The 22296-nt window shown below is 40.0% G+C and overlaps 1 protein-coding gene across 1 annotated transcript in view; it reads right to left on the reverse strand.

The window, feature by feature from the left end:
• The window catches only part of LOC138749194 (LHFPL tetraspan subfamily member 7 protein), a 237944-nt gene extending 218762 nt beyond the window's left edge, over nucleotides 1-19182 (reverse strand). Inside the window, exon 1 of the mRNA XM_069910276.1 lies at nucleotides 18582-19182. Within this exon, the coding sequence (XP_069766377.1) occupies nucleotides 18582-18893 (312 nt within the window). The 5' untranslated portion in view covers nucleotides 18894-19182. The remainder of the gene's footprint in view (nucleotides 1-18581) is intronic.
• Between the last annotated feature and the right edge of the window lie 3114 nt (nucleotides 19183-22296).

The following is a 22296-nucleotide window of genomic DNA, read 5'->3' on the forward strand; positions in this document are numbered from 1 at the left end:
GTTGATGTTAATGCCATCCAGCTGGGAGAGTGCCCAGATGGAAAATAAGGTGTTGTTCCTCCAATCTGTGGATAGTCAGGGACAGACTGCCAGCTGAGTGAGGGAAGCTGGCCAGCAGTGCTTTGCAACTAAGTCAACCTAATGCTTCTGGTGAATACAAGAATGATATTAGAGTGACAGGTTAATTACAACAAAAAAAGGAGGCCATTCAGTCCACTTTGCTGTATCGCAATTCAGTCAGCCCCATTGCCTATTTTATCTCTGTTGTCAGGCAAGTTATTTCCTTATGGAATTATTGTTGATTTTTGCCTTTACTACTCTCACAAGAAGCAAGTTGCAGATCTTTACCACTGACTGTGGAACAAACGTCTTCACCACATTCCCACCTCTTGGGCAGAGCCTTAATAACCTCTCCACTACTTCTTGTTACAGCTTTTTCTTTCACTCCTTGGTTTAACCAAGATTGTGTTCCTGCCTAGAATGGGAACCAGCTATGGGTTAATAATTGGCCAAATTTTAAGTTGTTCCTGCATTGCAAATGCATGGGCAGAAATCCTCCTCTGCCATCAGGAAAGAGGTGTCAGTGCCACAAGACTCACACCACCAGGTTCAGGAACAGCTGCTACCCCCTCCACAAACTCATTTAAGGACACTTACATTATTATATTGATTTTTTTTTCTGGATTGTGAAGTTTGTTTACATTTCTTTCTTTTGTATATGCCTCTTCAGTCGAGTTTTTTTGCATTACCAAAATGTATAAATTCTATCTGTAAAAAAGATCTCAGGATTGTATATGATGTCATGAATGTACTCTGACAATTAATTCTCCAAACCCCACCCATCCCCAAGTGTCATTCTTTTTATATCAGCCCCTCCTCACCTTCTGAGCCTAAACGGCTTTGCCGCATTCTAACAAATGACACTGCCTGCTTGTGTGATATTGAGTTAGGGCTGCTTTCAGTAGGAAGAGTCTTCATACTTTGCCTGTTCCTCTTGTGGAAGCTCACTGGTTGCAGAGTTGATCTGGACCTTGGGTAATGCCTGAGTAGAGTTTCCATATTCAGCCTGTGGCCGCATGGGTTACACCTGTCTGCTCAACTTTCATCCCACGACCAAAAGATATGCTGCTTGGTTGGTTAATTATGCAGGCAGGTGGCAGGAGAATTGAGGGAGTTGATGGACATGTACAAGACAATAGGTTACAGGTAAGCAAAGTGGGATGGGACTGATGAAGATGCTGTGAGAGCCTTTATAGATACGATGGGCAAAATAGCCTTCTTCCAAGCCATTCAATAACAAAGTACAAGAAATGAGTTTCTGAGTTCAGTGAACTCTGAATTCAATAATTGGATCATTTGTATTCATGCACCTAACAGTTGACCTACGATAGCCACATAAAGAACTTGCTACCTAACCCAAGCCTAGTGCGACCTGAATGTATAAGCCCAGTTTGGGAATGTATTGAAAAAAATCAGTTTTATTGGCTGCAGTTGGATCAAGTTCCAATTTTAGATCTTCCAAGATGGTGGACTTCCACCTGACACATAATACCCTTCAAGGTGATCTGTGAAACCACTAAAATGTAAAATCATCGCTCTATTCCACTCTTCTCAGTGGACCAAGAGATGGAACTAAACATCATTATCGTATAGATTTTTAAAAATAGATTTGCAATGTGATGAAGGGATTCTGTCACACCATGTTTTCAACAAAAGGATCTCAAAAGTTTTTCCGCACATAATTGTTGCAAGTGGCACAATTTCTGCATTCAACTCTACGCTCTCCCCTCACTGCAGTTCATGAAAATGTTGGACTTTGCAATAAAAAGCGATCTATTTCACCAGAGTTTCACACATTTAATGCCACACCCAAGAGTGTCTCCTGTTTCCAGAGATTACTTCGTGTAATCAAGTAGAACTAATGATCTCAAATAAATCTTTCCAATTTAATCTTCTCTTGCATTTCCACAGCATGTGTATAGCAGGGGAGAGGCTTCAAGCCACGTTCTGTTTCCATCTTGTACATTATTCATCTGTACCATTTGTAGAATTCACATCCGTAAATGAATTATTTTCTGCACCTAATTTACACTCATTCACCTGCAGTCTTTCTAGGTTACTGATATCACCATCTCACCTCTAGCGGTTTTGAAAACTGGTTCAATCATGACTTGCTAGAGGACTGCAAGCCAATTTATTTTTCCTTTAGTTCTCCTGCGATTATTGTGCATTCTGCATAAAAGTTGACAGCATTACATGCATCACACAGAAGCCCAGTCACTTATATGGAAACTGTAAGGCTGTTATACCTTTCAGCCATGCCAGAAGATTGAATACTGACTTCATCACCAATATAACACAATTTGTTTCACAATACACCTCTTTCACTGCTGTGACTGGCATTTGCAATTCTGGCACATCCATTTCTTAGGGGTTTCGGTAGTGTTCCTGTTAAGTTATTGAATCAACAGCCAAAGTTCTGGGCCATTGATCCGTAGACAGAAAATCAAATCCCAATGTGACAGCTGGAACAATTTAATAAATAAGGATATCTGGAATTTGCAAAAAAATATGGAATATCTCGGTAACAGCAACAATAAAATTAGCAGACTGTTGTAAACACCCGTGATAAAAGGACATGACCCAAAATGTTGACTGGCCATCTCTTTCCATGGATGTTGCCTGACCTGCTGAGACCTCCCAGTTTCTCATTGTTATCTAATTTGAATCACCAAGGTCCTGCACCAAAGAAAATAGGTTTTACTTACCTGGTCTGATTAGCAACACGAATGACAGAAAGTGTATCATACAGCAAGCAAACAGGCCCTTCACAAAATCCACACTGGCAATCATTTACTCTAATGCTACATTTACCCCAGTTTATTTTCCCTACATTCTCATCACCTGCCCCCTAAGAACCTATTGACACCCCTAGACCAATTTACAGTAGAACAACCCGTACATCTGACATGTGGAAGGAAACCATGTTGCCCTGAGGAGATTCAAGTCACAGTGCATACCTCACACAGACAGCATCAACTTCTCAAGTTGGGAAAGATATTCAGATATGGGAAATTGAGCTGCGGAAGGTGGTTGTCTCCTGACGTGGACATTTCCCAATGTTTCTTCCACCATACCGGCGCTGCTGGAGCAGAGGTAGCCTTACTGTGCTGCTCAATGCCACTGAAGGATCTAATGTAATAGAATCTCAATTGAAGAGCTAAGAGCAACTAAAATTGGCTAATGATGTCCACATTCAATTAAAGAATTAAAAATCATTGAAAATGTTTGGCTTATTGTGGCTTTGCCACAGAAATAACAATCCATCTAATTCAACATTGTTCCAATGCTTTATCTCTTTTTCGTAAGAACAGATGAGCACAATTGCAGCTTGCAGTGAGATGGCTTTAATTTTTCTGTCACTGTCACTCTATCTTCGGATATGACATTCCTTTCATTGATTAGGTAAGTGGCTATCTTGCAAAAGCATTCAACTGTATGAAGGTAGAGGCTTGACAGCTTGCAGTCTGATTGAATTCAATTGCACAGTGAGATAATGAAGCCAAGAGTCTTGCATGGAAATCAAGGCCTTCAACAGTGTTTTCCACACCTTGTGTAAGTCTTGCGTCAAAAAGGTGAGACATTTGGCCCTCTCACTTTTAAAAGCATCATGTGCTGGAAGGTGAGGATCAGAGAAGAGTAGAGGCATTGTGGCCCCTCCACGTCTCCTAACCCCACCTTTAGCCCAGTGTATCCACAGTGAGGGCAGAGAATGAATAAATCTCAAAGAGTGAGGGGATCTGCAAATCTTGAGGGAAAACTCCATTTGGTACAATTTAAAAAAATCATAGGTGATTTGTTCATTATTCTTAAAGGAGTTAACTGCATCTAATTTGTGCACGGAGATGTTACACAATTAATCAGTTCAATGTTTGAACAGAGCACTATCTGACTAAATTAAATCCTGCTAATTTCAAGAAAAACAAAATAAAAATATAGCTGAAGGGCATTGCTCTGTTCACATCTGTACTATGATGTAATACCTTTCAAGACCACTTTTAGTGACTGGTCTGAAGTCATTCACCATCAAATGAAAATACTGCGCATTATCAGTCCCTCCCTTTGTCTGCTCAGTGAGAAGGGTCTCTAAGCACTTTCAAATTGCAGCACCTGGGTCGCCCTCCAGGGACCCAGGTGAGATTACTCGGTAGTGGGTGCCTCAGAAATGAGCACGTCCTTGGCTTTCTACCAAGTCTTTGCCACTTAACACCCTCCATTTCCTAATGACCTTTACTTTAAGCTGCTCACCACTTCATCTCCGTGACAAGGAATCTCTAAGCCTTGTCATTAGCAGGAGAATGAGGCCACCCCTTGCCACAACCAACTCTGCTCAATTAGACAGTTCTCTTGGCTTGGCTTCGCGGATGAAGATTTACGGAGGGGGTAAATGTCCACGTCAGCTTCAGGCTCGTTTGTGGCTGACAAGTCCGATGCGGGACAGGCAGACACGGTTGCAGGGGAAAATTGGTGGGTTGGGGGTTGGGTGTTGGGTTTTTCCTCCTTTGCCTTTTGTCAGTGACGTGGGCTCTGCGGTCTTCTTCAAAGGAGGTTGCTGCCCGCCGAACTGTGAGGCGCCAAGATGCACGGTTTGAGGCGAGATCAGCCCACTGGCGGTGGTCAATGTGGCAGGCACCAAGAGGTTTCTTTAGGCAGTCCTTGTACCTCTTCTTTGGTGCACCTCTGTCATGGTGGCCAGTGGAGAGCTCGCCATATGACACGATCTTGGGAAGGCGATGGTCCTCCATTCTGGAGACGTGACCCACCCAGCGCAGCTGGATCTTCAGCAGCGTGGACTCGATGCTGTCGACCTCTGCCATCTCGAGTACTTCGACGTTAGGGATGAAAGCGCTCCAATGAATGTTGAGGATGGAGCGGAGACAACGCTGGTGGAAGCGTTCTAGGAGCCGTAGGTGATGCCGGTAGAGGACCCATGATTCAGAGCCGAACAGGAGTGTGAGTATGACAACGGCTCTGTATATGCTTATCTTGTGAGGTTTTTCAGTTGGTTGTGTTTCCAGACTCTTTTGTGTAGTCTTCCAAAGGGGCTATTTGCCTTGGCGAGTCTGTTGTCTATCTCGTTGTCGATCCTTGCATCTGATGAAATGGAGCAGCCGAGATAGGTAAACTGGTTGACCGTTTTGAGTTTTTTGTGCCCGATGGAGATGTGGGGGGGCTGGTAGTCATGGTGGGGAGCTGGCTGATGGAGGACCTCAGTTTTCTTCAGGCTGACTTCCAGGCCAAACATTTTGGCAGTTTCCGCAAAACAGGACGTCAAGCGCTGACAGTAAATAATCAATTAACCTCGTCCATGCTCCTTTCTCCTTTCCTGCATTAGCTCCAAGCAATTCAAGCTACAATAACCCAATGAAATGGTTAACTATCTTATTCATCTACAAGATGTAAGCATCACTGCCAAGGCCAGCATTGAATGACCTTCATGATGTTCTTGAGAGGACAACAGTTTTCTGCAATTGAAGGATTAGTAAACAAAATAAGAAGGGTGTGAAGAATCAGCCACACTGCAAACTTTAAAAATTATTATAGAGCAGCACAATTAAGGAATCTATCAGATTTTTATCAAACAAGGGAAAAACCAGACTGGACCAAGATAGAGCTAGATAAAATAAAGAAGAAGGTGCTAGAACCTATACATTATAAGAGGGATGAAAAACTGGTGCAATATAGAAGTTTACCAGTACTGCACCATTTACTCAAAATATGGAAGAATATTCACGTAGAAAGGAAAAAAAAACAAATTACCAACTACCAAAATTATTATTGATGCAAAATCAACTAATCCCTTTCACAATAGATAACCTTTCCTTTAGAGAGTGGGAGAGAAAAGGGATCAAAAGAATAGAAAATAGTTTTTTGGGAAATAATTTATTATAATTTGAACAAATGAAGAACAAATATGGAATAACTCATGGTACAATGCTTGCATACCACCAACTGAAAACCTACTTAAAGGACAAATTGGGAAGAAGAAACAACGATAATAAAAAGATTTATAACAAACATGTACATCAAGCTGCAAGATAAAGAAAATGATGAAATTAGCTATAAACCCAAACAAAAGTGGGAAAAAGATCTAAACATAAAGATAAAGATAAAAAATGAAATATGGGAAAAGTTGTGCTCTGGAACTATGAGAAATATAATAAATACGAAGTTACACATGATACAATATAATTGATTACACAGGCTATATATTACGCCCAAAAAGTTAAATAAATGGGACCCAACATTATCAGATAGATGTTTTCACTGTAAGAAGGAAACGGGAACAACAGTACATGCAATTTGGGCATGTGAGAAAATGGAAAAGTTTTGGGAAGATCTAAATCACAAAAAGCAACATAACAAAAAATCCAGAGATCTTTCTTCTAAGTAATATAAGAAGTAAAGAATTAGGCCTCATACTGGATGAAGCACAAAAAAGATTTATGATGATAGCAAAAAAATGTATAATGTCAACTTGGAAATCAGAAGAGAGCCTGAGAGTACAGCAATGGTACATGGGAATGAATAAATGTATTCCATTGGAAAAAATAACATATAATTTAAAGAATAAAGTCACATTATTTGAACAAATTTGGAAACCGTACATGGAACACAACAGAGAGGGCCTACTGCGGACCTCCACCCCCTAAAATGATAGAATGAGAAGATGACAAAATGACCTGATCCAGTGTGTAAAAGTAGATGACACAATTTTCTTGTTTGTTTTCATTGTGTGATGACATTGTTTAATGGGTTTATTGTATATGTTGAATGTTTAGTGGGTAGGGAGAGGGGTGGGAAGGAGGGAGGGAAGGGATGGGGGGGGGGAATAAAGGGGAGAAAATGCAATTATGTATATTAAAGAGGGAAATGTTTGTGTGCATTTTGATTAATATGGTTCATAGTGTGAAAAATTTTTAAAAATTTAAAAAAGAATCAGCCACACTGCTGTGGCTCTGGAATCAAAGACCAAACTGCATACTATATTTGTTCTCTCTGATTTAATGACAATCCAGAAGTTTTAGTATTTTTTCAATTATCTGATTCAACTAATTTAAATTCCAGAATTGCCACAGGTGGGATTTTGAACTTGTATTTACATATCAACAGTCCAAGACCTCTGAATTACTGGCCCAGTGGTTTAACTATTGCAACATCCATTCCTACAGTGAGTCAGAAGTGATCCAAGTGCAGAGAATTTTCAGTCCATCGATCTGCTGGATTTAGATCTTTTGACTACACAAACATGAATGCAGGAGGAAGGCATTCACTTGCTGAATACAGAGTTGATGAGAGCCAAATGGCTCCTCACCCAGAATTGTTTCAGGAAGCACTGAAGGCCCATTCAGACCAGGAGAGGGGCAAATATTCCAGACTGAATCAGTCTTGATGAAGGGCTTAGCTCAAAATGCTGATCACTCTTTTTCTCCCAGTGAAGTGCTCAACCCGCTGAGTTCCTCCAGCAGATTCTGTTTAGCTGTGGAAGCTGACTTTTGTTAACAAGGTAAAGAAAGATTTTGGGTGTATACGAAGGTCAAGAACAAAGGGCAACAGGAGAGTGGAGGTGGTGCCAAGGCTATTTTATTCACTGATTCAATGGGGTCCTATTACATACTTCTGCTTCTATTTCCCAAGTTCCAGCAACGTTTGTGGATTAGCAGATAGGTGCAAAAGCCCTGGCACATTTGGACAGAATCCAAATGTGCCACACTGCCATTATCATTGAGTTCAGGCCAAAAAAAAAAACAGATTCTGGAATTTCAATATCTATACGTAAAAATGCAGTTTGCAAAAAAGATGCATGTAAGCAATAACTGGGTCTCTGAACTAAGAATATCTTGCATTTATATAGTTGAATGCACCAAACAAAGTTTAACACAACAAAATGATGTAGCATGTTGAATTAAGGAGCTTCTTGAAGGAAGGTCCGAGATTTAAGGAGTGAATTTCAGAGCCTAAATCCAAGACCAGAGATTTTAGCTTTGAAATTTAACCAAATATTTTCGGAGCACTAAGTGTTTCATTCATCACTTATGCCAAATCAGAAGTCAAACAAAAAAAATGACAAAACTAGCAATGTATTAACTCCTTGAAGAGGCTTTAAAACCTGTCTTGTGGAATGTGCAACCTGCTTGGCAAATCTGTAATTTGAAAATAAGATAGTAGAAAGACCTTTGCTTATTTCTCAGTCCTCTGAATTTAAGACATACATCCCTTTGGCCCCTGTGAGTTGTCACCCCTCTTCCTACAGTACCAATATAGAATCAGTGATTACTTTGACTCCAGGGGCCTTTCAGCCTATCAAATATTTGCTGGTTCCCAGCAAAATAATGTCATCAGTTTCTCTCATGCTTATCCAATTCCCTTCCTACCACTGAGATGTAACTTTTTAAAATTGTAACAGCAACAATAAAGTAAACAAAGGTGATAGATTCAACTAAAGGACATGTGAAAATGCATCATAAAATCAGAGCTACCAAGAATAAGTGGCAAATTGTGGTGCCTGAAGCCAAGAGGTGTGGTTGCTAATAGCTTTGTTCTATCCAAGAGATTCATGGAAAGTAGCTGGAAAGATTTTTGAAAAAGGAGAGAAACAATCCTGAAAGATTAGCACATCAATGCAGGCCTTCTCGCCACCTTATTGAATTCAAAAGATTCATGAAAATTTAACACCATACACCGCATTTGCTCTCGTTCAAACACTTAGTCACACAGTTCTGTACCCAGACAGTATTGACAGCAGATCATAAAAAATTTACATTTTTCCCCCAAACGTTCACACTTAACACGAAGATCACGTCCTCTTTGTGAAAAACATGACATTTTCATTGCACTTGGAAAACAGAAACAATCTTTTAATGGCACTCAATCTCTCTTTTGTTTTATTGGCTCGTGTTAGAAGGCACAGTGCAATACAGGTAATCAAACCGACTACACATTAATGAGTCCCCTATAGCTGAACATATCTAGATATCTGTGCATCTCCAATTCTGAAGTCTTGAGTATCCCCAATTTTAATTGTTAAACCATCATCCCTAGCCAAGCTAGGGTGCAGCAAAGATTCAGAAAGATGTTGATGTGACTGGAGGTCTTGAGCTACAAGGTGAGACTGTCGCCCCTTTCACACTTGCAAGTGGTTCCAGGAATTAATGGCTAATCAGCCTAAAAAGCATCTAGTGTGAAAGGAAAATCTTCTCAACACTGGCATGAGATGAGATCATCTCACACACGGGGAAAGACTGCCTCGAACCTTAATACAATCCCCGATGTCTGGAGAAGCCAGTGTTGCAAATCAGGCAAGTGTAGAATGGGCAATTGCATTCTGGGATAGAAATTGCATTCTGGGATAGAAATGGCCCAATGAATGAAGATGAAAATTGTAGCTTCTTTCCTTTTTCAGTCAATGAACTACAGGTTCATTGCCATTCAGATGAAAACAATTTCATCTGAATGGGTAGCTGCACCTACTGCTGAACCTCAGCAGTAATGCAATAACAGATCAGATAAGATTTTAAAGCTTAATTAAAAAAAAAAGATATGGCATAGTAACAAGTCCTTCTGGACCATGAGCCTGCAACGCCAGATTACACCCATGTGAGCAATTAACCAACTAACCTGCGAGCCTTTGGAACATGGGTAGAAACTGGAGCACCCGGAGGGAACCAATGCAGTCATGAGAACGTACAAATTCTTTACACCCAGCAGTAGATTTGAACCATTGTTAAGGTGCTGTAATAATGTTGTGCTAACCGCTACACTAAGCATGCCAGGTGAATAGCTGAAGGAGGAATCTATTAGCTATTGAAATAACAAGAATTGGTTTGCTGTGCAATTTTCAATTGTTGCTTTATAAGTTATATACCATGCTGACAGATAAACCCTAAAGTCACGGAACAGCCAAACCATGGAAGAATCTTCTGTGTGAATGAATGAAGCCTCAGTGAACTGTCACTAATATATTCACTTTGATTCAATTGCACATGCTTTTTCTTACTTGACTGCATACACAAGAAAGATCACTCAATTCAAAATAAAACAACAGAACATCCAGCATTTACATGGCCACATCTAGTTCCTTTCTGTAAAGACCAACTTACATTTATCTTAATTTATAATAAATAACCTATTGTGCAATGCCTCAAATCAAGTGGAAGTTCAATTTTGCTAATATTTGCCATATGTTTATTACAGAATATTTATCAACTATATTTTATCCTTTTGGTTAAAAGACGGCATCATTTTTAGAAATGCTGTTATTAAATTCTCCATGAACATACCAGTATATTTGTTCATCTCTAATTTCGGGACGAGAACGAGCATAGAAGTGAATAGGCTCCACAAGTGGAAGTGCTACCAAATGAGCAGTTTTTTTTTCAAATTTTATTTTATTGGCACATGTAAAAATTACATACATAACTAAAATTACTATATATCAAAATCAATAAATATGCTATTTTATCATTTTTTTTCTTTCCCACCCCAAACCACTCCCATTCAAAAAAATCCCCAAAGAAAAAAAAATGGAAAGGAAGATAGAACAAGAAGAAAGAAAATAAACTAATCTTAAAACAATACTGGATATTACCTTATAACTAAATTATGACCTAATTATTTTTATATTTAATAGATACACTGTAAATGTTAAGTGTACAATAAAATAAATCACTACTGTGTAACACATAATATATAAATAAAAGAAAAACACACATATAACCTAGCAGAAATAATAAAATGAAATATTAAGGTGAGGCCGGGGAGTGACAAAGTTCGCACCATATCCTACCAATTAACATAATGTAATTACTTATTAAGTTATAACACCAATCTTTTGCATATATGGAAACCAAATTTTCAAAAAATTATCATATTTGTTCCTTAAATTATATACAATCTTTTTCCAAAGATTTTCACCATGCCATCGATCTAATCCGTATCCAATTTCCATGAAAGAGCGATACATTTTCTGGCCACTGCCAGCGCGATTTTTAAAAATTCCTTTTGAAATCAATCCAATTTTAAATCTAGATTAATTCGTGATATATCCCCCAAAAGAACAACATAAGATTTCTCAGGAGATTAACATCTATTAGCTGATGGAAATAATCTATTAAATTGGTCCAAAAAGAATTCAATTTGAGACATGTCCATGTAGAATGTAAAAAAAAGTACCTATATCCTGTTTCCACCAAAAACACTTAACCGAAATATCTAACTTCAGCCTATTAAGCTTTTGAGGTGTAAAGTATAACTGATGTATAAAATTATACTGTATCATTCTATATCTGACATCTATTCTATTTTTTATACTATCATAACATATTAGTGTCCAATTTCTACCAGTTATATCTATACCCAAATCCTTTTCCCATCTTTGCTTTGATTTATACAAATCTTTATTTTATATTCCCCTCAAAAGTAATAAATACATAACAGATATAAACTTTTTTATATTTGGATTTGATATTATTGTTTCTATTTAATCATCTTCAAACAACAAATAAGATGCAGTTAATCTTTCTCGTAAATAAGCCTTTATTTGATAATATCCAAATATTGTATTATTTTGTATTCCACATTTAGTTTTCAATTGGTCAAATGTCATTAAATATCTACCTTGATAACGGTCTTTCATAGACATTATTCCTTTTTTTTGACCAGTTAATAAAATTTATATTATTCAACATAAACAGGATCAGTTTATTTTGCACCAGTGGCCTTCTCCCCAATCCATACCCCTTAAATCCCATCAATATATGTAGCTTATGCCACATTCTAACCAAATGTCTTAATATTGGTGTCCCTATTTCTCCCGTTAATAATGCCTTATTCCACTTTTACAAAAATTTCTCATTCTTTTTCACCCATCTTATTCATTCTATAGTAACCCAAGCCACTTTCTCTCCTTTCTCAAAAAAAGAAGAAAAAAATCATAACTAGGCTGCTGTATAATAATATTCAAAATTTGGAAGTTGTAGACCTCCCGATTTAAATCTCCATGTTAATTTTTCCATAGAAATTCTCGCCATTTTACCTTTCCATAAAAAAATCCTACAAATGAGCAGTTGTTGACAGAATGAAATCAGGAACCACAGCTTTGTGATGGCAGCCAGTGATTAAATTTCTGCCAAATTATACCCAAGAAAAGAAAAAGGGAAATGAAAGCATTCCTAATGGGAAAGCCGCAGTTCCTCATCTTCGTCAGCATTTGGCTAATAGGAGCAGTATTTATTCCCAGATGGCCTGTTAGACTGATGGAGCAAAGCAATCTAATCAGATTAAAAGGTAGAAGAGGAATAAAAGGAAAAACATTCATCCTCTCTGGTGCCAAGCCCGATTCAAGTTAAAGAAACTCGACAGATGACTTGATCACAAATACAGAAAGGTGAATGCATTAGAATAATCATGACTAATTACCCAAAGATGGGGGATAAATAGCTTCATGATCTCAGCACCAAGTTAGCAGCAAGACATGCAAGCTAAACCCAAAGAAAGACTCTGTGAACTTTAAGACATCAAAATGTCAGTTTATCAAGAGTTTGTCATCCACTGCCTCTTTGACCTTACAATCACACAGACTTGCAAAAAACTTCAACCATTACTGGACACCATATTGTCTATTGCAAGAGCAATAAGTAGAAAAGACTACAACAGTATTGGGCAGGTCAATGGAAGCCACTACTTGCTTCTGCATCAGCTTCAAGTTGGAGATATTGTAGTGAAAGGGAGTTGGAACTGATTTGATCATGCCTAACCACTGGGACTTCATTTGCATCCAAGCAGCTTCCCTAGGTTACCATGAAATGAAGTCCCAGCCCATGAACAACCCTTAGCTCTTAATGGAATGAAAAACTAGCTACTAATAACATATATATGATTTATGTTTTTATAATTATATACATACATTAATATTGTATTCATCTGCACAAGGCACTAGTTGACATAACATTTGATTCCTAATATTGCCCAAAATACACAAGGAGAATAACATAAAATATATTTAAGAGGGAATTAGATATATTTCTTCAGTATAAGGGTATTAAAGGTTACGGAGAGAAGGCGGGGACGGGGTACTGAACTTTAAGATCAGCCATGATCTTGTTGAATGGCAGAGCAGGCTCGAAGGGTCGAATGACCTACTCCTGCTCCCATCTTCTATGTTTCTATAAATTCATTGGAGTGACCAATTCCCCTCTCCTATGTTCAATGCTGTGAAGGCATTCAAAAGAATGAAATACCTTCTTTCAAACAGTCTAAGGCAGTGTTTCTCTTTTTTTTAAAAAACCCCACTCACATACTATCTTAAGTAATCCCTTACTAACTACAGAGCACCTATGGCATAGGTAATACGTGAGAACCACTGGTCCAAGGGATATGGGGATTTAGTCCAATAGGTCTTCACAATTTACCTTCATCAATTACAAATATTTGTGAAGATACAAGACAAAGAAGCTCCTTGCTACTATATTTGACATGATTATCATTCTATCGGCGTTGACTTCAAGGGCTAAGATAAGAACAAATAATTTAATCTAATTTTATAATAAAAAATATGCCCAAAATTAGGAAGAGTTTTCATCAACTTTACAAACATCGTTGTGACAGAACAGCAATAAAAAAAAATGTAGAAACTGTAGCAAGTGTTCCATCCACAAACAAGTCAATGAAATCCCAACAAGGAAATTTCTCCTCACCCCAGTTTTATCTGGAGACCAGGACTTTCCAGCTTGTGAAGACTGTTTCTCAGACCAAGAACCAGGTCTGCACAAAAGATCAAAGGCTTCAAATAATGGTTTAAATTCACTCTCTCACTGGATTTCCATTCAGTGTCAGTTTTTCCTCACCTGGCTGTACTCTCACTTCTATGCTGCTGTTCCAATAAAATCCTTGCCACAGTCCAAGATCTAGTCTGACATGTTAGAGCAGTGGTTCTGTGTTTAGTAAGGGATTACTTAAGGTGGTATATGAGGGAGGGGGGGGGGGGAAGAAAAGGTTTAAAAGCACTGTGCTAAAGCATACAGTGCTGTATTGAGAGGTTATATGTTGGTGTTTGTAGCTTGGTTTCCAATCATCTTGGAGCTCCTTGCTGCTAGACAAAGACTTCATATTGCCAATATTTTGAAATGAAATCCCATGTTTTTGAAACTCATACCCAGGCAATCTCCGCAGTGGAAGCAGGTAATCCTTGATCCCAAGAGACTAAGGAAAAGAAGCAACAGTAACAGCCAATATGATATTTTCCCCCAACAGAGAGGCAACTCAAAACCATTTGTTTATTACATCAACTCTGGACCTAATGCTGGAAGTAGTCTCCCTCCATGCTGTGAATTTCCACATTATACCATTTGCAGAGCAAACAATGAGAAGCTGGAGGAACACAGCAGGTCAGGCAGCATCCATGAAGAGAAATAATCACAGAGGTAAAGGAGGAAAACCTTGTCAATATTCCATCTGGGCTCATATCCTTTTTCTTTTTTATTGACACCTTTTACAGCTATTGCTTTACCCAAATTATCTGGAGATTTTAACAGAATAATCACATTCAGGAAATCAAGAAAACAAAATTCATAACCAATTGTTTTTATATCAGTGGCTGGCAGCTTGGACATTGTACCACCATTAAAAATAAACCAGCATTCCTACCCTTCCTGGGGCTTTCGTTTGGGAAAAATAGACAGAAAACTCTGAACAATGAAAATTTTTCTTCCTCAACACTTTTGGCTGTATATTATGGATTTTGGGCTGCTGACCACAAAAAAAAATCACCTTAAAATGTTCCTATCACGTACTTAAATTAAAAAAAATTAAGAAACAACTACTTTTGTGATTTCCTGTCATATTTTAAGTCAGTGGTTCTCAACCTTTCTTTCTCCCACACTCAAATATCACCTTAAGTAATCCCATACTAACCACAGAGAACCTATGGCATTGTTTAAGGTGGTATGTGAGGGGGAGGTTGTTTTAAGACTACTTGTATATTGCCCACAATGCAACTGTTTTGATCAGTCCAAGCCTGTCTGGGCATGCACTCAGTGCAGGTGCTTTGCAAATGTTGTCTTAGGGCTCGGCATGCTTAGGCAGGATAGATGCACACAGGCTATAACAGCAGCTCACATATACAGATGCTGTTCATTACATTAATATGGATTGAATGCATACTGATGCACATGTTCTTCAAATAATAGCATAGTGAATGTACTTAACAATGGCATTTATTGTCTTGAAGATTTAATACAGCAGAAATATCTCATCAATGTCACAACAGCTGGGATAGATTCTGTTACGTTTGTGGTGAATATATGCTTGAGGCTCAAAGCTGATTGACCACATGCTACAAGCATACAAAACCATAAAGTGCAACATGTCATTGAAAATTCATTTTCTGCATTCAATCTTAATGCAGTCAGTAATAAATTGCAGCAAAAATCTGGTTGAAGTAAAAACACAAAATGCTGGAGAAGCTCAGATGGTCGAACGGTGTCCTTTATGTGGCAAACATAACCGACGTTTTGGGCTTGATCCCCTCATCAAAGTATGAGAAAATTCCAGCAGGCATCAGAACAAAAGTGTGGGGGGGGGGGGGGGGAAAGGTTGGAGGTGGAAAAGGCAGAAGATGATAGGTAGAGAAAGGAGGGAAGGGACAGCAGCAATGAAGGAGAGGAGGGATGGCAGGGTGGGTGGAAGGAGGACAGAAAAGGGGGAAGGGGAACAAAATGTGGGCAGGTTTAATGGAAGGCAATAAAGACAATGCCATCTGGCTGGAGAGTGTTGATCCTCCATTTTGCTGGTGGTCTGGGTGCGATAGTGCACAAGGCCATGGACAGACGTGTGCGGGAGTGTGTCCTGGAATTGAAATGGTTGGCTATTGAGAAGTTGCTGTGGTTACAAATGGAAAGGAGGTGCTGAACGAAGCAACCTCTCAATCTGCGACCGATCTCTCCGATGTAGAGAATGCTACAAAGGGTGCACCAGATGCAGTAAACAAGTCCTCTGGGTGTACGTTAAGTGTTGCTTCACTTAAATGGCCTGTTTGGGATCCCAGACTGTGGTGAGGTAGGAGGTGTGGCACCTCCTGAAGGCACAGGGAAAGGGGCCAGGGATGCGATGGGTGGGGAGGAATGAGTACATGAGGGAATTGCAGAGGGAGCTATCCCTGTGGAAGGCCGAGAGGGGAGAAGGAAAAATGTGTCTGATGATGGGATCCTGTAGTAAGTGCCAAAAATTCCAGTGGATAATGTGTTGAAAGCGGTGGGGTGGTAGGTGAGGATGAGGGGGATTCTATGTTTGTTGCATCTGGGGGCAGAGGGGGCCAGAGCAGATGATCAGGAAATAGAGGAGATGCAGGTGAGAGCTGTGTTGATAGTGATGGAGGGGAAGCCACGTTTGTGGAAGGAGGCATACCTTTTGAAAGATCTGGACTGGAAGACCTCATCTTGGGACTCACACCACCATGTTCAGGAACAGCTGCTACCCCTTCACCATTAGAATCCTCAATGACAAACTCAATCAGAGACTCATCTAAGGACTCTTATTTGTGCACTTTATTGATTTTCTTTGTTTTCTCTGAATTGCAGTTTGTTTACATTCATTATCTGTTCACAGTTCTTTATTTGTTTACATGTTGATGCTGTGTACAGTTTATTTTTTGCACGAGCAATTACCCGCAGTAAAAAGAGGAATCTCAGAGTCGTGCGTGATGTTATGTATGTACTGACAATAAATGTGAAATCTGAGATGGGAATAGCACGAGACAAATGTGATCCAGCCCATCTGCCAGCAGACAGTCATTTCTGTGGAGAGGTGGTGGATGAGGATGTTGGGATTTGACGGATCAAAGACTGAGAAGAGGAAGGAAGGATAAATTTGTTTTGTCACCATCACAGGATGTCTTTTGTGACTTTGCTGGGGTACAATGGAGGGACCAAAAACCAATTGGAAGAATACAAATGGGGAATTCTGGAAAAGCTTGAAAAAAATACTACTCTGCACCTCCAAAGGGTTAACAGGATCATAGACAAACAAGCAATCCAATAGACAGATTATACAGATGGATAATTCACACCCGCCATTGTAACAATTGCTGTCAGCTCCTGATAACCAAGAACTCATTCATATTGCAGAAAATCCTATGTACCAAAATTCTAACCCATTCAATCAAATTGTATATCATTCCCGCTATATGTGTCACATCTGAGTACACAATCCTGGTCCAAACGCAAAACCTTTTAAGCTACCCCGCTTTTAATGCTCAGCACACGAGCTATAATTAATCGGATGACTTTTATTGAGAAGAGTGGCAGCAGTTTGAAGTCTGGTCACGTTTTGGCTAAAAGAACTATTATCTTCTTGCAAGCATGCTTGGCAACCCTATTTTGTTTACGGTGAACGAAGAACGGTGCATCGCCCCTTACACATGCCAGTGGGGCGATGACATTTTACCACGGTATACAGGATAACACTAGGCTATCAGTTTTGCCAGATGTATTGACGATGACATCTCATTTCAATGGGTTGCTAAATGAAGAAAATGCTTTTATTCCCAGCTTTCGGAAAAGTACTGACTTCTGGAGAAAAGACTTTGAGCTTAGAGCAAGATCTAATTCTAGAAATGATTGAACAACTCTTTTGGTTAACAAATGCTTTAAGGAAACTGTCTCGGGTGGAAGTATTGGTAAAAATAATATTTTACATGCATGTGCGAAACGCTGGATCAGTTTTGATTTGGCTAGGTCTGGCAGAGGGGCCACCCCTGCTACGATATTGTGAATGATCCGGGCGAAGGACTGCGCCGCCTGTTGTTTGAAGTTAAACGATGTCGCGCAGGCACATTTAATAAAAGAGACGTCTCGGCTAATTTAATTAAACCTGGTCAACTCAATTTGTTTGTTGCAATGTTTTCTGGGGACCTGGCGCATCGCAGGACTCCCCAACCAGATCAGAACTACGCTCTTGAAAGGCAATTATACTAATGGCACTGAAGCCACTGGCGAGAAAGAGTCGGAACTGCGAGCCAAGTTCTCCAGCGAGGTACCATCAGTGCAAATTTCCCGGGAAAATTCATCACCGGGTGCGGACAGAGGCCACGAAATATTCTGAACAAACCAAAGCATCTCCCCCCTCCCCTTCTTTAACCAGAACCAGGAGTGGGGGGGCGGGGGTGGACTGTGCTAATCTTTTAATTAGCCACTAGACACATTAGACGTCGTTCCCCTCCCTCCCGCAACATTTTTCGATCTCACGGTCATTAAATCACTCATAAATCCAAGAGGAGTCGGTCAATAACGTGCATAAATCATTTGATCAATTGTTGTCTATTTGACTCTCTTTAATCAACCATTTGTGGAATTGGGTCACACACGCAGGCAAATATAGAAAATGTAACTCATGTAACATCTTAATTACGTGAAGGTTGCAACAGGACAGTTTGACTTCACAAGTTTCTCGCCAAAGCATATATTGCAACTGGTGAATAGAACTTTCCCCCCTCTCCCTCTCCTCGCAGACTCGCCCTCGTGATTTACCTGCCAAGAGCCCGAGGGGATGTCGGCGAAGCTCCCGAGACTGCCGAAGGTGTAACAGTTGTAGACGGCCTCCGAGCAATGCCAGAGCAGCCCGAAGCTCACTGTGTCCTTGCCCTGCTCTTTGACGATCCAGGCGGGGGAGATGATGCTGAAGCTGCAGACCGCTACCAGGCAGGAGGAGAGCAGGACCCAGAGGCAGCCCACACCCGACCACATCTTTGGAGCTTGGGGGAGGAGACCACTCGCCTGCACCTCGGCGAACCCCAGCTCGCAACTCGCCTCCTTTTTCTTGCGATCCAGCAACGAATGCATCTGGAAGATAACCGTCCTCTTTCCTTCCCCCCCCCCCCACGACCTCCCCCTTCCAGTATTCACATGGGGAGGGGGAAAAAAATCAATTGAGACCAGTTTGTAAATGAATCAGGAACCAGGCAACGCGTGGCTCTGCGCGCAATGTTGGAGGATGTATTAATTATCCACAGGTTTCATTTTCTTCCCCGTTGGAATCCAGAGTGTGGCTGCTGGTCTCCGCTACTCTCCGTCCACAGAATGGGGAGATTTTCACTTTGTCACCAGATTGGTTGACGCTTCCTCATCTGTCGCTGCGCCGTCCGCCAGTGCCCGCTAGGCGAAGACAGGTGCCTGCTCCATGTGAACGAATCCCGCAATGGGAGGGAGGGCCAGGGGAGAGGGGAGGGAAATTCCGCAGGCGCCAAGTGCCTTGGCTTAAAGGGATAGGCGAAGGGCTTTTGTTTCTCAGTGGAGAGAACTCTCAAGCTGAAAACACGACACGAAGAAAATGCAAATTGATGCAGAGTAGGTTTCTATCTGCCGGCAATAACATCGGGCCGAAGGGCCAGTGCTGTTATGTTCTATGTTCAAATTCCAAACTATGGAGGTAGACCACAGTTAGACAAGTTTATTGTCCTCTGATTGCACAAGTACAACCCGAGAAAACAGCGTTCTCAGGTCCTATGAATAAATAGATAAATCCATGTTAGTTAATGAATATTAGAGTCTTGGAGGGTCAGTGGTTCCTTTGGTCGTTCAACATTCTCACTGCCGTTGGGAGGAAGCTGTTCCTCAGCCTGGTGGCGCTGGCTCTGATCCTCCTGTATCTCTTTCCCACAGGAGCAGCTGAAAGATGCTGTGGGTGGGGTAGAAGGGGTCCTCCAGGCAGCTATCCCGGTAGATCAAGTTGATGGGGGAGGGGGGTTTGGGGAAACTCCAGTGAGCCTCTGCTGGAGGAACTCAGCGGGTCAAGCAGCAGAGAGAAAAAAAAAGTGGTCACTGAACCCTTGATCCTGATTCCAGCATCAAGTCTCTCCTGTGTCCAGTTAGAATCCAATCCAAACATTGCATCCAGTCCTAAATCCCCATCTTTTCCTCACACCATTCAGATCTATGACTCTATTGTTCAAATACACCCTCACAATCAATATGCCCTCAGACACTTGTTTCAATTGGCCCTGTCTCCCATATTTCCTATCTTGATGTGTCTGCCCATTCCCAACTGCTGAGCCAAGTTGAGGCACCAGGCCAATTAGTATCTAAAAACAAATAACCATTGAGGAGTCTTTTCAGACAATGAGATGTCTTTTCCAGACATTGAGGCATTCCATGACCTTTGCATACTATAGTAAAGGAACTGCCAACAATTTGGGAACCATGAACAAGAACAGTACTTAAAAGCACAATGCTGGAGATGCTCAGCAGGTCAGTGTACTTTATAGAGCAAAGATATATAACTAATATTTCAGGCTTGAGCCCTTCATCAAGGCATCATAAAAGACACTGCTTGGCCTGCTAAATTTCTCCAGCATTGTGTTTTTACTTCAACCAATGTGTTTGCAGTCTTTCAGGTTTTACCTCAAACTATTTTACTTGCTAGGTTCTCCTTTCCTTTTCATCCTCTCATTATTATACTCCTCTAACCTTATTCTTATTTTAAATGTTTAATGATAATGGTACCTCCTGATAAGTTTCTGAAAAAAGGCATTTGAGAAAGAAGCGATCTTCAGGTCAAAAATTAAAGGCTTGTGGTTTCCAACAACAGGAAGACCTCTTCCTCCTGTTTTTTTTTCTTGTCCAAGATTTGATAAGTTTGATTTGCTTCCTGGAATGTTAAATGCAAGCAAAAACAAAAAAAAAACCTGGTCAACTAGGATCTGCAGAGAGGGAAATCTGGTTAATTCTTTTGGTCAATGATCTTTCATCAGTTCTAATGAAACTAGCTCAAGACACTTCTGGCCCAGATCTCAAAGCATTATCTGGTGCCAAGAATATGATTGAGGTCTGTTTGCTGCACAAAGTTTATGATTTCACTCTTTGATTATAAAGCTGCTTTTTTTGTCTCACAAGAAACATGCTAGGCAGTGGATATTGGGTAGAAGCCAGAAGTACATTGTCATAAAGATGTTTAGTGACCTCAGATACAATCTAAAGGAGGAATATTGGATCCAGATCTAATATTATTTTGGCTCAAAGAGTAGTAGAGGTTTAACTTAAGTAAGAATGGCTCCATGTCACATATACATCAATCCCATTACTTGCTGTGATGACGACACATGATAACAATGAACTGAGCAAGTTATTCTAAATTTTGTCAAATCAAAGGAGTATGAACTAAAAACTAAAAAAAATTATTATTGTTAGTTATTATGATATATTAAATAAAATAGTCAGAAAAAAAACCCAAAGGAGTATTTAAAAATGTAGGATGCCTCTGTCAGTGGCATTCCAATCAGCTGCTTCTAACATGTGCACCCTTTAGTATCATTAATTCTGATTATTAGCTATTTAAAAATCACAGAGCAAAGGGGCCACAATTGTTGGTCCTGAATTAAAATCAATAGGTCAAAACTGAGAGGGTCACCTTTGCAGTTGTACTCAAGTTCTGTTTCAAGTATCAATAAGATCTGCTTTGGGTTTAAATGATAATTGTTAACCCAAACAGTTTATTAGAGAGTTATGATAGGAATTCAGCCTCTTTGAATATATTACTGCCTTGTAATTGTTTCCATTAGTCTTTTCATAATTGAAAAAAAAATTATGTAATTGTTTCAACTGGAGTATCTCTTGTGTGGCTACAGTAAATCTTCCATTTAAGATTCGGACAGCAGTTTGTAGTGGAGTGATTACTTTGGCATTAACTATAGCATTTCTGTCACAGCCTCGCTTTTTCCAGTTAATTAATCACAGTGTTAACATTTACTTTACCAGGAGATGAAATGCCAGCAAACTATTAAGAGGCAGTCAGTACGAATATAAATTAACCAGCAACTTTGTACAAGTTTCTTTATGCTCACTTTTAAAGACATGTAGCTTGTTGCAAGCTCACCTTGGGTTAGTGGAATTCTCATGAACAGCAACTTTGGAAGACACAAAGAGTTTAGAAAGTGAATCATTGTCTGTGTGGGTAAATCGGTTCCAAAGCCCTCTCTCCACTTTCTGGCCCTTGCCATGATTGAGAACTTCTACGGGGAACACTGCCGTCAGATAGCAGCAGCCATCATCAAGGATCCACATCACTCAGCACATACTCTGTTCTTGCTGCTACCATCAGGAGAGAGGTATACCAAAAGACTTGCACAACCAGGTTCGGGAACAGCTACTACCCTTCCACCATCAGACTCCTCAACAATAAATTCAATCAGCGACTCATTTAAGGACTCTTACTTTGCACTTTATTGATTTTTTTCTTTCTGTATTGCAC

This window comes from Narcine bancroftii, chromosome 14, assembly GCF_036971445.1.
Source record: "Narcine bancroftii isolate sNarBan1 chromosome 14, sNarBan1.hap1, whole genome shotgun sequence".
Classification (NCBI taxonomy): domain Eukaryota; kingdom Metazoa; phylum Chordata; class Chondrichthyes; order Torpediniformes; family Narcinidae; genus Narcine; species Narcine bancroftii.